The sequence below is a fragment of the Phyllostomus discolor genome, chromosome 15 (assembly GCF_004126475.2).
Source record: "Phyllostomus discolor isolate MPI-MPIP mPhyDis1 chromosome 15, mPhyDis1.pri.v3, whole genome shotgun sequence".
Classification (NCBI taxonomy): Eukaryota; Metazoa; Chordata; class Mammalia; order Chiroptera; family Phyllostomidae; genus Phyllostomus; species Phyllostomus discolor.
Window position 1 is genome coordinate 16,413,969 of NC_040917.2, and position 15,910 is coordinate 16,429,878.

General features: G+C 61.2%; 1 protein-coding gene across 4 annotated transcripts in view; it reads left to right on the plus strand.

Annotated features, from left to right (window-relative positions):
* Positions 1–15,910, plus strand: part of SUSD4 (sushi domain containing 4) — a 101,578-nt gene that overhangs the window by 75,666 nt on the left and 10,002 nt on the right. For 2 of the 4 annotated variants that reach the window (XM_036016219.1, XM_036016218.1), the window contains 4 exons: positions 7,083–7,281; positions 8,296–8,440; positions 10,642–11,018; positions 11,978–12,946. In XM_036016219.1, the coding sequence (XP_035872112.1) occupies positions 7,083–7,281; positions 8,296–8,440; positions 10,642–11,018; positions 11,978–12,006 (750 nt within the window). In that variant the 3' untranslated portion in view covers positions 12,007–12,946. Of the gene's footprint in view, positions 1–7,082; positions 7,282–8,295; positions 8,441–10,641; positions 11,019–11,977; positions 12,947–15,910 lie in introns of those variants that run through there. The other 2 variants (XR_004900857.1, XM_028531201.2) reach the window with 2 other exon arrangements.

Genomic DNA, 15,910 nt, shown 5'->3' on the forward strand with positions numbered 1-15,910 from the left:
GACCTCGACACGATGCCTGCACACTCGACACACGGACTCGCTGGCTTGCCCACCACTTCCCCGTGCCCTTCCGGGCCAGCCGAGGTGCGGGTTCCGGCATCAACTGCGAGCTTTCTCTCCAGGTCACCACTGAGCTCAGCTGCACAGTTGTCTCACAGGCCGGGGCAGCACTCCCCAAACTGTCCCGTGAGCGCGGACCGCCGGGACCCTTGCTAACAGGAAGTTTCCGCTTCTGCGGGTCTGGGGTGGGGCTCGACAGTCTGCACTTCCAACAGGCTCCCGGCAGATCGACAGCTGAGGGCTCAGGGGCTGGAAAGCCGGGGTCTGGTGGACAGCGAGGCCCAGGCCAGATACCACGGCCAGTGGGTTCTGACTCTGGCCCACAGAAGACTTTGAGTCATCCATTCCAGCAGGCAGAGTCGCGCTTTTCCCAGCTCTCTGCTGCGGTGGCCTGAGTGGTGCTCTCTACTGCGAGGACTCATCAGCACCCCCCGGGAGCTTGGAAGGCTGCCCGAGCCCAGGCCCCGCTCCAGGCCAGTCAGGCTAAGCTCCCCAGGGGCTGCTAATGTGCAGCCGGGGCTGAGGGCTCTGCTAAAGCCGTGAAGACACTTTCACGGCAGCGTTAACCTGACAGGAGGCTGGTGCTGCTCGTGATCATGGCCACAGCCGGAGAGTGGGTGCCGAGCCGCTGCACACTGTGTACGGTGCACCCCGCCACTGTGAGGGGGTCCCCAAAGATGTGTCATGGCTCAAATAACACAGCAGTTTATCTTCGTGCAACAGGGGTCATGAAACCGTGGGTCAGCTTGCTGCCACGCAGCCATCGGGGGCAGCACAGCGCTGCTGTCTTCCAGGTGTGGCTTCTCAGGCCCCCTCGGCAGGTGTCCCCATCCTAGTGAGCCAGAGGCTGGGAGGGCTCCGTGGATGGGGCCTGGCAGTAGGATTGGTCGCTTCCACTTACATCGCACTAACCAGCGCGCAGAGGAACAAGGGGCGCTGGCAATGCGGGCAGCGCTGTGCCCAGGAAGAAGGGGGGAACCGGCCGTGCCAGGCCTCCAGCAGCCCCCAGCACTGCCCTGTGGGGCAGACTGGGGTGCGGAGACTAAGGGGCCACCGTTTCTTGCACAGAGAATGCCCAGGGGGCTGCTCGAACCTTCAGAAGACTAAGGACGGAAAGATCCCGTCCAAGCACCCGGGCCCACGGCGCGGAAGGATTAACGAGGAAAAAAATCGAGGCTATAAGTTACAATGTTCTACATTCTTCTGTCTCCCCAGGATAATTTGTGTGAATATTCACAAGGCACATAGACTATATTTAGACCTCATTTTCCTCTTGGGCCCATAGCGAAGTATATAAATGGGTTAAGGGCTGCGATAAGTGATCGGTAACGCTCAGCACGAAGCTTCCCCCCCGCCGCCCCTCACCTCTCATTCAGACAGTGGGAGCCTTCAGACAGCGACTCGCCCACCTCTCCGCCATCCCGGCCGGCTTCAGACCCACCTTCAGGCCCGTGTCCGGGTCTGCTGTCCCTGCACCTTCCTCCTGCACCTGCCGAAGGCCAGCCTGGTCACACATGTCCACACGACCATGCACCTTCTCTCGACTGCCTCTGTGCTCACGACTCCGGCGTTCTGTCCTCACCCCAGATGTTCCCTCCAGCTGCCTGGCCGGCGGGCAGGTGGCTCTCACTGGCAGTGCAAACGTGACCGGCGCAGAGCCAGACTGGGGGCCACGCCCTTCCCATAGACAAACGAAACAAACCCCTTACACGGCGAACGGTGCCGCCATCCACCCGGGTGCTGATGCCAGGAATCGGGCACCACCCTCGAGTCTTCACCTGGATCTCAGACTCCACCTTCCAGCAGCCCCTGCGGTGGGAACAGCAGATTCTGAAATATGTCCGGTCACCCTCTCGTTACGGGGGCGGCTGCCACTGTCCTGGGCCAAGCCACCGCCGTGCTTTCTCGCCTGGCGGTGGCAGCCGCCACTTCCGTCCCTGCAGCCTGTTCTCTGTGCTGCCGCTGGAGCTGCCTTTGAGAACCACAGCCACGCCTGCTCTTGACATGACGACATCCCCGCTTCTTCTCACGGGACCCAGGGCACGGCCCACACGGGACCCCCCCCCCCACCCCAGCTCCTCTGCGCACCTCCGACTTGCCTTCCCGTGTCGTTCCCCCGGCCTGGGATGTTCCTCCCAACTCGGCCCCCCGCCAGGTCCTGCCCCGTCTTTATCAGACATCTGCGTACGCAGCTAGGGAAGTCTCGGTGCTTCTCGTCCCTCTGCAGAGAAGGGACCAGTGGCTTGGGTTTTATCTTCCAGCACATTACAGACTGTTAACTGTACAATCTTCCATAAACATGGCTTATAGGAAAAAATAGAACAAGAAGACAGACACGATACAAGTCTCATTTTTTTGTTATTTGACTCAACAGTAGTAAAATTGCGTTTTAATAAATGGAAATCAGAAACACCCCTGGATGTTGTGATGAGGTCAAAGTTGCAACGAGGTGTCATGAACAGCTGCTCTCGGCCCCTCTGCTCACGTCGCCATGGGCTCGCAGCGGCGGTCCTGGAGTATGGGCCTGCTGGGCTGGGCTGGGCCGGCTCCAGGTTTCAGGTCAAGCGCCATGCCCCTGCCCCCCCAACAGCTCACCTGAGATCGACCCGTCCACACGTACCCCTGACACGGTTTGCACAGCTGCGCTGCTCCCCATCGGTCTCCGTCACGGCCCGGAGACCGTGTGACCACATGTGTCTCGGGCAGTTCTTGGTCTTGAAGCTGGTCTATCGTGTAGCTGATGGTGATTTCTCCCGACTCCCTCTGGCTGCCGCGCTGCCCGTTGAAGGTGCCCCTGGCACCTGCCCATGCTGGGACTTCGGGGAGGGATGGGGAGGGAGCAGCTCTTTCTGCCTGCTCTCGGGGAGCACTCCCCAACCCCCCTGCAGGGCTACAGCAGCCTGTAGCCCCCACTGCCCGCTGTGCAATGCAACCTGCAGTTTCAGGGTGGGTTGGAGACCCAGGTGGGGCGACCATGTGAGTCGGGGTTCTCCAGAGACACAGAGCCAATGGAAGACTAGCTAGATGGATGGCTAGAGAGAGAATAAAAGAGGACTTTGTTTTGGGGGTAAAGAAAGGTTTATGCATCAAGAAGGCACCAAGAAGATGGGAGAGCTGATGGTGCCTCAAATCCACCTTGCTCGCTGCACTAAGTTCAGGGTTTTGAGGGGCTGGGGGGGGAGAGGAGTGTGGAGACCCTGGTGGGGCAAGTTTTAAGTGAAGGACTTCGGAGCTCGGCCGTTTATGGTAAAGGGGCACCGACACCGCATCTCCCTGGCTCCATTCCGCCAAGGATTCCGGGGTTGAGTTCCAGCCATGCCCTGGCCCTCTGGTCCCATTGGGGGGATGGGTGAGCCTCTGGTTCCAGGTGCAGCCGGAGGTCCAAGTTCTCTCCTCTGCGCACACTTCGGCTGTGTGACCTGCAGCTTCAGCCTGTGGTCCCTGAAAGAGCAGCTCAGTGTCTTGTTCAGCTGCTGCACAGGGACATTTCGAGTCGGTTCCATGGTTACAAACCCTCCCCTTGTTGTTCTTTCCTCACCCTCGAGCGAACCAGGGCGACCAGGTCCAGGTTCAATGAAGAGGGAGGCGTCTGCACCTCGTACTCCCCACACCCGAGTCTTCCAGCCTCACACACCCACTCTCCCGGTGGTCCCTGTGCCTCAGAGGGGGCATTCTGGGAGCTCAGCGTGCAAGCAGAGACCACAGCGACGGCAGAGGCAGAAGACATTTGTCGTAGGAACTAGTTTGCATGACGGTGGAGCCCGAGCAGTCCCACTATGCGCTGTCTGCGCGCCGGAGGCCGTGGGAAGCCAGGGTGCAGTCCAGGCAGGGTCTGAGGGCCGGAGACCCGGGGGGCTGGTGCCCGAGGCAGGGGAAGAGGGGGCCTCAGCTCCAGCAGCGAGGGTGGAGTCGCCCTCCCCCTGAGAGTGGGAGGCTGTACGTAACCAGGGCACCTGGGCAGGAGCGTGGAGAGGCTCACCTCTCGGAGGGTCGGACACGCAGTCTGTCTGAGACCAATCTGCTCCCTTTCCGGCACCGGAGCGGCTGCTCCAGGGCTGAGAACGCAACAACGGGAAGAGGCGGGAGGGACCTCACTTTCCCACTCAGCACTGTACCGGGCTGTCCTCCAGCTTCACTGCACGTGGGGCACCAGGACTGGCCAGCCTTCTCTGTGTGCAGACAGGGGGTATGGGGGTCCGCGTGGACACAGGACAGAGGGGCGCTGTGCTCCAACCACACACTGGTGTGGGGATGGCGTGGGTTTGTGCTTCCAGTGTGCCCTCCCCAGACACAAGGTGGCATTTGCTGCCTCACCCTGGGGCCCTTGGGACGCCCACCCGGACCCGGTGTCATGAACCGCTCGCACCGGAGAGGCTGGGGGTCCCCAGCGGAAACGATCAGAGGCTGAGAAGTGGGCGTGGTGACTGGGTGGGAGAGGCAGCTCTGTGGCCCCGTCAGGGCAGAATGGGGCGCGTTCACCGTGTCACGGGGAAGCCCCATCGATGGAGAGGGTGGTGCCGCCCAGCCCCCAGAAGCAGCCTGCCGGATGGCAGAGGGCGTGGTGGGTGGCCCAGAGCCTCTGCCTGCAGCCCGTCCTCCCGGGAGCCAGGCGGTGTCCATCCCCCGGGAGGGTCCCCGTGCAGGAATGACCCCGGAGCCAGTGTGCTCCGGAGGGGACATCTGACCGGGGGGACACTTCTGACTGGACCTCGTTCTTGCTGAGGGGCAGGGAGAAAATCCACCCAGAGGCAGGTCGCTCAGGAGCGGGGATCCGCATGGGGACTCGGAGCCCAGGTCAGGGGCGGACCGTAGGAATGCGGGAACCACAGGCACTGGGCGAAGGCTTTCTTCCCCACGCTGCCCAGCAGCTCCACCTTGTGGCTGGAAGGGCGGGGGACACAGGTCCCCAACACCCGGCCATAGCAGCACCTAACACGGGCAAGCCGCTTCCTCGGTGCCCTTCGCTCAGAAATCCTCACAGCACCTCTAGCGAGTGGGGTCTGTTCTCCCCGTGCGGCAGATGAGGACACCAGTGACAAGGGGCTGTGACTTGCCTGAGGCTGTGCGGCCCGTGAGAGCAGAGCGGCCCCATCCCGGCATCTGCCTCCCCAGCCCCCACCCGGCATCCGGCCTGCTGGGCGGACAGGGCTGAGCTGAAGGTGAGGGACAGGGAGAGAGGTTCCAGGGGTGGGGGGTTCTAGGGGCCTGGAACGCATCCAGGAGCATTTTGGGAGGTGCTGCTGGTATTTCCCGGGCCACCTGGGGATGTGGATACCTCCCGAGGTACACACAGTGTCCAGTGACAGCCTCACAGGAGGAGCCACCGCCTGCCCCAAATGCCACCGCACCCCAGTGAGGGGCTCCGCAGGCTTAACCCTCGCCTTCTCCTGGCTCTTTGAGATGCTACACAGCACTAGTAAGAAAGGACTCAGATTTCTCCCAACGCCCCCCACCCGCTGCCCCCATAAAAGGGGGACGGTGGGGAGCCTTCCCTCAGGACCAGCTTCCAGGGTTCTGAAGGGCACGCCTGCCTCTCTTACCCTGGGCGGCAGTCTTGCGGGCTCTGGGTCGCGTGTGCAGGGTCAGGCACAGAGTGGCTGGCCAGCCCTGGACCACTGGGTCAGAGGTCACTGCCCACAGCCCTTGCTGGTCTCAGCCCATGAAACTTCAGTGGTCCCTTGGAAAACCTTTAGGGGTATTTCCCAGAAAGAGAACTAGAATCTTGGTATGGTTTTTTTTATACTTTTTTTTTGCAGGAGGAAGACCTGCCCTTTATTTTCCACACCTCAGATCGGCAGCTGCTACATTTTCTTTTCTTTATAAATGTATCGATTTGAGAGGGAGGGAGGGAGAGAAAGAAAGAGAGATTTGTTGTTCCACTTATTGATGCATTCATTGGTTGGTTCTTGGATGTGCCCTGACCGGGGATCGAACCTGCAACCTTGGCATGTTGGGACGACGCTCTAACCAACCGGCCTACTGGGCCAGGGCTGCGTGTTCTTTTCACATTGTCTTAATGCTCCCCCTGCCCCAAAACTCAGCCTTTTTCTCAGTGAGCACCACGCACCTCTCTGCTCTGCCATAAAGCAGGGAGCAGAGGGGGCAGCTGACCCCACGATGACCCCCTTCTGGCTGAGTCTCAGCCGAGCCTCCCTAGGACTCGGCGTCCAGGCCCCAAGCCTCTCAACACCCACAACTGTTGCCAATCATTTGTAAGTGGTAAGAAACATTGTTTAAAAACAGTGTTGCCCTGGCTGGCGTAGCTCAGTGGATTGAGCTCAGGCTGTGAACCAAAGCATCGCAGGTTCGATTCCCAGTCAGGGTACATGCCTGGGTTGCAGGCCACGGCCCCCAGCAACCGCACATTCATGTTTCTCTCTCTTTCTCCCTCCCTTCCCTCTCTGAAATGAATAAATAAAACCTTAAAAAAAAACAGCATTGCAGAAGAATCTCTGTTCACACCCCAGTGCCCGGGTTTTCGTGGCGCTATTCCGCTTAGAACTAGCAACTGCTTGGATCCGAGTCACCGGCTGAACCCCAGGGGGTTCTCAGGTCAAGCAAGGACCAGCCGGAAGTTCCAGGATCTCGGTTAGGGACACTGACCGGGGACCTGGACAGTCCACAGCCTCGGGAACGAGTGTGGGATGGCTGTTCCTTTCAGCAAATGTTTCGTCCATCGGTAGTTTTATTTACTAGCTTGTCTGGCCCAGAATGCCATGTGTGATTCGTAGAAGAGCTCGGTGCTGCCTATTATTACATAGGCACCCCTTTTGCGATGTACAGCGAACCCCTCTTTGACGATGCGCCCGATGAGGCCACGTGAGAGCAGGGTGTGCTCAGAGTGCCTCAGGCTCCTGGGAGGACGCAGGAGCAGGGGCCGAGTCTGGGGCCACCAGCTGGCCTGGGGACGGCCGAGTAGGCACGAGTCTCAGGAATGCGGTCTCCTGACCCGGTCTGTGGGAGGTGGGCTTCGTGCAGGCGGGGGGGGGCACCTGGTGCTGAAACACTTATTCTCCCCCACCGGCCAAGTCTGCCCGCTGCCCCCGATGGTGAGTCACGGCGACTTCATCTGCCACCCGCGGCCTTGCGACCGCTACCACCACGGCACCGTCGTGGAGTTCTACTGCGACCCCGGCTACGGCCTCACCAGCGACTACAAGTACATCACCTGCCAGTACGGGGAGTGGTTCCCCTCCTACCAGGTCTACTGCATCAAGTCGGGTGAGTGCGGGCCTCGCCGGCTGGGGGGCCCGGGGCCCGCAAAACGGTGTCGCCGTAGGTGAGACGTGCTTTCGCTTATAAACACGTGAGCTGGGGGCGGCCTTAAGTGCTTGCTGGTTAACAGCAAGTCCCTAGCAAAGCAGCCTCGCCGCTGGTCTCGGGGCACCAGGGTAGCGGCCCCACGACAGAGACCCGAACACCAGTGACCTACCCCCTCGCCCCGCCCACTCGCCCCGTGTTCTCCAGGTGTGCCCATGGCCACCCGCCCGAGCAGTGGGCTGGCTGCACACTCTTCCCCTGGGCACAGCGTGTGAGGGGAGCGCCCATTGATTGGGGCACCTGGAGGCCCACAGGCGGTCAGGTGAACCAGACGAAGGAGGGGTCGGAGAAGGTCTATGGGAATGCTCCTGAGCGAGGGGAGGGGGTGGGGAGGGAGGGAAGGGGGGAGGAGGCTTCGGCAGCCACAGAGGTGACATGTGAGACACAGGGCGGCTCGTGTCAGAGGGACAGGACTCTATTTTGGAAGGGTTGCCTTGCCCCCCCTTACCTGGGAGAGGTGACCCCCACAGAGGCACAGCCCTTCTGGCCTCCTGTGTCTTTCCTCACCCCACCCCGTAGTCTGTTCTAGAACACTCACCAAGGCCCCTAGCTCAGATCCCCTCCCCCCCATCTCCTTGTGCGTCGCAGGACGTGACTTCTCCAGGGGAGAAGAACCCCCCCTTTCCTCCTCTGCCCCGGAAGCAGGCACGTTACTCAGCCCCGGGCCTGGTTCTAGCCCTGGTCCGGAGTGTGAACCCGCAGGTCTGCCCTGGAGCTGGCAGAGACCCCGCTGGGGGCGGATGGTAGCGCAGCAGCCGGATCCTGATGCCGGCCCGGGGGGCACGCGATGAGCGGCTTATGGGGCCAGACTCCTGCAGCCCAAGGGCATGTGGAAACCTTCCCGCTGCCACAGTCTGGGAGCCTCACGTGCCCCTTTGTTCTCTCTCTCTCCCCCCTCCCCCGCTCTCTCGTCAGAGCAAACGTGGCCCAGCACCCACGAGACCCTCCTGACCACGTGGAAGATCGTGGCGTTCACGGCCACCAGCGTACTGCTGGTGCTGCTGCTCGTCATCCTGGCCCGGATGTTCCAGACCAAGTTCAAGGCCCACTTCCCCCCCAGGTCAGCACCGCCCACAGCTGCCGGTCGGGCTCAGCGCAGCCGCCTAGAGAAGCAGAGAGAAGAGGGAGAGCCGGACCCTCCTCAATGAGTGCGGGGTCTCACGGAGAATACAGGGAGAGCTAAACACTTTCCTGGGGCATTTTGGGGGTGTCTGGGGGTCAGAGCACCAAGCTGGAGTCAGACCTCCTATCCCTCTCTCATGCCCCCCCGCCCCTGCGCCTGCCGTGAGCCTGTGTCTCCCTTCTCCCCTGGTAGATGGTTCTCAAGAGGCATCCTGGGTGTGTGTGTGGGGGGGCACAGCTACAGGGCTGCACGCCGTGCCTGTCCCCCAGGGGTGCCGTGTCCATTGCCACCTGCATGTACGTGGCTCTGGAGCTATGTCCCTTGGAGCACCCAGTCCACGGGGAGGACAGGAACCACACAGGAGACACGGCCAAAGGCGTGTGGCCCAGCAGAGGTGCGGGGACAGTGGGCTGTGAGAGGTCTCAGGGAAGGACGCTGGATGGGAGGTCAGGACAGGGCTGCCCCTCCTCCGCGGCTGCCCAGACGCGCTTGGCTTGGTGTCTTCATCCACCCGGCCATCGTCTGCAGAGGGGAGATAGGTGGGTCTGGCCCAGCACCTCCCAGCGCCGCCAGCACCCTTTGGGGCAAAAACGTGCCCCCAGCCCTGCTGCCGGCAGATCACACCGTTCAGGGCACCAGATGTCACAGGGCACGAGCCAGGCCCGTCCGAGAGAAGTCAGCATTCCCTTGGATTCTGCAACCCTGTCCATCTTCTTTAGGGACCTCACGCATCCAGAAAGGGCACTTGGTTTTGCCTGCAGGGACAGACCGACCCCAGGGCGGTGCCCGCCACCCCCTGGAAGGGAAATGCTGCCCAGTGGGGAAGGGGCTGCCTCGAGCTGGGTGCCAGCCACCCGCCTCCCTCGGCAGCCCAGAGCGTGTCACAGCCGTTCTGGTGCCGGAACCTTCTTTCCTCTTACACCTGCCGCCCGCCCTCTCGGCCCTCAGCGTTACTATTTATGAACCGAGGGACCGTGCTCTCTCATTGAGCAATTACACTGTCCGAAAGAGGGCCCGAGGACCACCAAGAGAAAGCTAGGCTACGCGCTGTGATTCATGGCACGCTGGAGCTCATTAAAGTGGCCCGGAGAGCTATTTTTCTACATCTGCTTGGGAGAAAAGTTATATTGACTAAATATTAAGATTTTTTAAAGCCTCGCTGAGGATATGTTCACTGACTTGAGAAAGAGAGAGAAATGTCAATGTGAGAGAGAAACACCAATCGGTTGCCTCCCACGCACGCCCTGACCGGGGATGGAACAGGCAACCTTTCCGTTTGCGGGGCGAGGCTCCAGCCGGCTGAGCCACCCGGTCAGGCCTCGTCATGGACACTTTTTAAAAACCCTGACAATTGTTTCTCTGACAACTGAGCTCCCCCTGGGCTCGGCTCCCCTGGGTTCAGACTGTGACAACATGCAAAGGGCCGGGAGCTGCACGGGAGCCACGTAAGGGCCCGGCTGCAGAGAGGGCAGACCGTGGGTCCACTCCCAGGATCCCTCGTGGCAGGCCGCACGTGCGCAGCTCACGTTCAGGCTGCGTCGGCAGGTGGAAGTGAGGCTGTAACTTGAGGCAGGTGGTGAGAGGATGCTCAGAGCTCTCTTCCTGTTTCCTGTTGTTGATTTTCTGTCTTGACGAAATAGTAGTGCTTTTATATGCTGTGACAGGAAGCAGAAAGGCATAAGAACCACAGGGGCCAGCCGTTGCCTGTGGCACGTAGGGTCCCAAGTTTCCTGCACTCTCAACAGTGTTGTTTCGTTACCAGCAGCCTCCCCCAGGGACACCACGGAGGCACCCATGGAATGGGCCGCGTGGTCCCCTGCCCACGAGGTTACAGGGTTACAGCCAGAGGGCCCAGCCCAGAAGTCAGAAAGGGAGGCAGGATCTGTGAGGAGAGGGCAGAGAGGACAGGCTGGAGGGCACAGGACAGGAGAAGCCGCCGCTCTCCTGAGCGGCCGGCTGTGGCGGCAGTGCCACCTGCGGCCCCGATGGGAGGCTGGGTTCTTCCGCACCGGGTCCCCGCGGGGCTCTGCCGCCCGCCATGGGCCCCGAGGACCTCGGCTGTGGTGGGGGCCCTGGGTGGCTTCACCCCTGGGCTGGCGTGTCACTCTGACGCGTTGGCACCGCTTTTCCTTGCCCAGGGGGCCTCCCCGGAGCTCCAGCAGCGACCCCGACTTCGTGGTGGTGGACGGCGTGCCTGTCATGCTCCCGTCCTATGACGAGGCCGTGAGTGGCGGCATGAGTGCCTTAGGCCCCGGGTACCTGGCCTCTGTGGGCCAGGGCTGCCCCTTGCCCGTGGACGACCAGAGCCCCCCAGCATACCCCGGCTCGGGGGACATGGACACAGGCCCGGGAGAGTCGGAAACCTGCGACAGCGTCTCGGGCTCCTCCGAGCTGCTCCAGAGTCTGTATGTGTCTCCCGTGTGCCAAGGGGGCCCTGCGTCTGACAGCCCTGACTCAGTGGCCCGCACGTCGGGGGAAGTGGCTTCCAGCAGCCCCGGCATCGACATCGCAGATGGTAAGTGTTCGCCCCGAGACCTGAGCGCCCTGCGCACAGCCTCTGCACCCAGCATCTTGGAGCCAGCATGGTGCGAAATCAATCCATTTCCCTCTCTCTCCGCTTAAATTGCTCCTTGCTCTCTCTGCGTGGAGAGGCCACGGGCAGGGCCAATTAGGAGGAGGAGGGATCGTCATCTCACAGGCGATGAGCCCATTAGCTGAGGTCTCAGGAGGCACGGAAGGGCACGGGGCCATCCAGAGCAGAGGGGCTCCAGCGGCCGGCTGGCACTTGGTTTTCAGAGCATCTTTACGGTCCAGGCTGCTCGTCTGGTTTGTCCCTTCGTTAAGCAGGACTTCTGCAAGGGGTGCCCAGCACGGGAGTGACACACACACAGGCCAGGAGGGAAGCCCCGCGTGCATGTGAAGGGGCCGGGTCCCGGAGACGTTCCGGGCCCACACGGGTTATTTTCACCGGTGGGAAGTAGAACGTGCATGCCCACCCCTCACGGGGAGCGCAGCCTGCATGCAGCTTGTGGTAAAGCAGGAAAAAATGCGCCCTACTGAACGGGGCTGTTTCCCTGGGCGGGGACTACCAGCTCCACTTTGCAAACGAGAGGCTAATTCCAGCCTGTCGCGGCAGTAAGTGGCAGTAACGCTACGGGGACAGGGGCCTCCTGGTCCCTGCTGGGCTCCTGGGGGCTGCCTCTCTCGGCCCCTGAATGTGCCACTTCTTGGCTCGTCTGACCACGAGGGGCCACGGTCAGATTCTAACATCTCCGTGTTTGTGAGCTGGGTCTGAGATTTCCCCGCAGACGGATGGTGGACGGAGGAGTCGGTGTGTTTGATTATTGACTGATAGGTGACCGTTCCCTTCTCCTGGCTGAGTCCAGGACTCGAGGATGTTCCGCCAGAGCTTGGAGTCACGGACGGCCGCGGCGTTTTCGGTGTGCTAACCCCTACCCATGTCTCCTTGCGCAGAGATCCCGCTGATGGAAGAAGACCCGTAGCCAGGCCGGTCTCCGGGACTCGACTGCCCCTCCGGGAGCGGGGACCTTGTACCTCGGAGTGTGCTGCCTGGGGGACGTGTTGCGTTGCTCTCCACGGGGACAGTTACTCACGTGGCCCATCACGGACTCAACAGTGGGACACACACGGACTGCGGTGGCCAGTCTTTTCAGTGGGACCTAAGGATTTGCCAAGACCCAGGGGAAACCCCCGTGCGGGCCGGGGGGGCCGGCGTCCGGCGCGTTCCGTGCTGGCGAACACGAGGCGGTTCCACGCACGTGCCGCCGAGCCCCGCGTCCCACGGACTTCAGTCAAGAGTACTACCTGCCTCCTCCGAAAGCATGTCACATTATGTAAATTTGCTTCCCAAGTCTCCTTCGAGAGGTCTCCGGTTCCAAGTTAGGCTGGATCAGCCTGTGCGGGGAAGCACAGCAGAGCGCCCCCTGGAGGCTCCCGGAGGGAAGGTTCTCCTAGGACTTTGGGGGGATCTTCCCCCACCTGGACACTCGTACTCACGCAAGACTAAAAGCGGGGTGTGGCAGTCCCGGCGAGAAAGGACAGACGCAGGCAGACTCTGCTTTCGGGAAACTTCTTCAAGAAGTAGAGCGCGTGTACTCCGTGCTGTCCTCTGGTGAAATGGCGTCAGTATTTGTGTTCTTGGTCCCGCACCGGGATTTACGGCATCGGACAAACCCTGAGACTTCACACACGGTCAGAATGTGCTCCACCACGTCTCACGGGGGAGAGAGTAGCCACGGTGACGTTCGGTGGCGGCATTTTAAAGAGGGGCCACACGCAATGGATCTCCGAGTCACCAGCCCTCCCCGGTGAGCTGTTATGGATATTGTCCTCACTTCCAAACTCAGCCATATTTTATCTCCCAAAACAGAAATTGTTTCTGTACACACCTTCCTCCTCCCAATAAAGCGTGAGGCTAGATTTGTTTATTTTTTTCCTTTTATTGTTGTCCTGCCAAGCCCGCAGGCCGGCCCCCCAGCCCAGGCCCAGCTCTGGGCTCGCACTTCTAGGTGTTGTTTCTAAGAACACGACGGATACAAACAGTTCCCCGCGTCCTGGAGGGTCTCTTCAAACACACGTGGCTCTGGGGAGCTGCTTCCTCCCCTCCCCTGGGTTTTGGAGACGTGCAAACAAAACTCTGGTCCACACCGTCGCCGCGCCGAGAGAGCCGTAAGAGCTGGAAGGGAGACCAGATCCTGTCGGTTCCCGAGTCAGACTGATTAAACATGTAAGAGGACATGTCAGTTCGCAAAGTGTGGCTTTCACGGTGGAGTGGAGCCGGCCGGCAGGGAGGGGCAGTGGCCGTGAGCAGGGGTGGCAGGGATGCCTGTCTGGCCAGCGGCAGAGGCTAGATGAGGCGACGCGCAGTGCCAGCCGGGCCGAGTGCCCTGGGACGTGAGTGGCTGGGCAGCGCCGGGTGCGGGGGTTGCAGGCAGTGTTTAGTAACCGTCACTTGGTTCCCTGCCGGCCTCCCCTGCCACGGGCACCACTTTGTACCGCGAGCCCCACAGAAGGAGGTGGTTTTCATGAGTGTTTGTGCTTTAACGCCACTTCGGCAGCGCGGAGAGAGATGACGTGGGTGGGTGGCTGGCTGAACGGGAGTGGGGGCGTCCAGGAACCACTCTGGGCTGCCGCCTCCAGGCAGCCTTCCCAGAATCCTGGTCAGGCCAGGTCTCCAGGCTTCTCCATGCCCACACCTGTCTTCCCTCCCGGGCCCCCTACGTGGAGGGCGTGTCTCAGAGGCCACCAGGTAAGTGCCTCATTTCCCCCCCAGACAGGCGGGAAGACGCCTGGGAGGCTGCCTCCAGGCCTGGCCTCTCCTTGTTCCAGAAACATTCTCCGCCCCGAGTAGACTGCAGGAGCCTGCTCCCCCCCGCCACCCCTACCCTGAGAGCCGAGCACCTGCACGGACACCTGTGGAGCCCCACACCTGAGGGACAGGTACCACGCATGTCAACACGGTGCTAACAATCAAGGCTGGCAGGAGGAAAAGACCTGCCCAGTGGCCCCATCTGCAGACAACGCCTCACCAGGTCACCCGGACCCCCTCCTGGGTCCCTTCATTTGCAGACGCCCACCAGTGTCGTGTACGGTGACGTCTTTATCTGTTTCACTTGAGTGGGCTGCGGTGGCAGGGAAGAATCCTCGTGATGCCCCAAGCAGGGTTTGATTCTGGCTCTTTATTCATTTCAAAGTCTCGGGAGGCCCTCCAGGCATGAACGGAATCAATCTTTCTCGCACCGCCTCAGGAATTAGTGAGTGGGTGTGAGCACACACCAGCCCTATCCTCGGGAATCGTGCCCAGAGCTGTGGTGTGGAGAGAGAGGAGCAGCCCTGACACAGGTGCTCCCTGCCCTGGGAGTGGGGGGGGGGGGCACCTTCAGTACCAAGGTCGGGAGCCTGCAGTGAGAACCTGGGGGTGCTGCCCCCGACTTCTGCCTGTGCTGTTTGCGTGAGCAGGTCACTCAAGGAGCCACGGAGTGGCAGGGTTCTTTCTGGCTGGTGTTCTCCTGTTGCAGGTGCAGCAGGAGCCCCAGGACGTCTCTGCCCTTGGCTGCCATGTAGCCTCTTTTAACTGCAAGGCTGTGGTTTGCTGGCGTGGGTTTGTTAGGGTCACGGCACCCTAGGGACAGCCGTCCCTGCAGCTGGCGCCCGGGCTGCCTGCCTCCCGTTCCTGCAGAACTACTGTGGCCCTGGCTGCACAGCAGGGCCGGGCCAGCGGGCCTCAGATGCAAAGGCTCATGGGCTACCCCTGCTGGGTCCAGATGCCCATCTGCTCCTTCGCTGGACAGCCCTCCCCGAGTGGCCCGGGTCCTACAGAGGCAGCAAAATCGCTTGGCAGAGACTGGGCTTTACAATGGGCAGCACCTGGCTGCAAAACCTCACTCCGCCCCCTAACTGGTGTGCCCTTGGGCGAGCACCTGCCCTCCCCGGGCCTCCGCTTCTTCCTGCAGAAACTAGAGATAATTCCCTCTGGCTCCCTCACCTGTCTGTGGTGCGGGTGACAGCTGATGGAAGTCACAGCGTGCAGTAGGTACTTGGTAAGTGGCAGCTGGTCTCCACTTGTGGCCCAGTGCGAGGGAGGGTGTCGTGTGGGTGATCCAGTCACACATGCGTCCCTAGACTCCTCTGACCTGCCTGTCACCCTCTGCCACCCTCTGACACATGCACAGGCAAAGCTCACTTCAGGACTGCCCCACGGGGACCTCCTCCCAGGAGCCCCTCCCCGGCTTCTACATGCTAAGCTGTCCTGCAGGGGGAGATTGTCAGTCTGTGGCCTTTGTCCCTCCGCCCTCCCCCCCACTCAGCCCTCTCTGACTGCTATGGACGGTTCTGCTCAGGGAGGGCGGGGCAACCTCAGCGAAGTCCCCAAGGACTCAGGAGGACTCAGCTCACCTCCGCAGGCAGCCTGGAGATTTACACTAACCTTCTTCGCTAATTTTATCATCTAGTTTGGATTTAAACCATAAAAGTTTCTGCCCACACATTTCCAAGGTGATAAAGAGGGAGGGCCATGGTCAAGATGCGAGGTCTGGCAGCACAGGGCCCGGGAGAGTAGTGGCCACTGTCAGGCTGGGCAGCGCTGTGCATGGTGGCCTTGAGATCATAAAACTTAACGCAGAGGGTGGGGCATCAATGCAGTTGTGTATAAGGGCCCACGGCAGTGCATCAGCTCCACGCTGGGCAGAAACCAGGCCCGGGGACCGCAGGGCACAGTGTGGGTGGCCCCGTACCAAAGTAGGAGCCTCACACGCGTGGTCAGAGCCTGCGGGGACCCTGGGCCCTGGTCCTCCAAGGCCTAGGAATGAAGAAACCAAACGTCAGCAGAAGCATATAGAGTTATGGGACCGGCGGGACGAGATGGAGGCTGAAGGAATAGTGAGACTA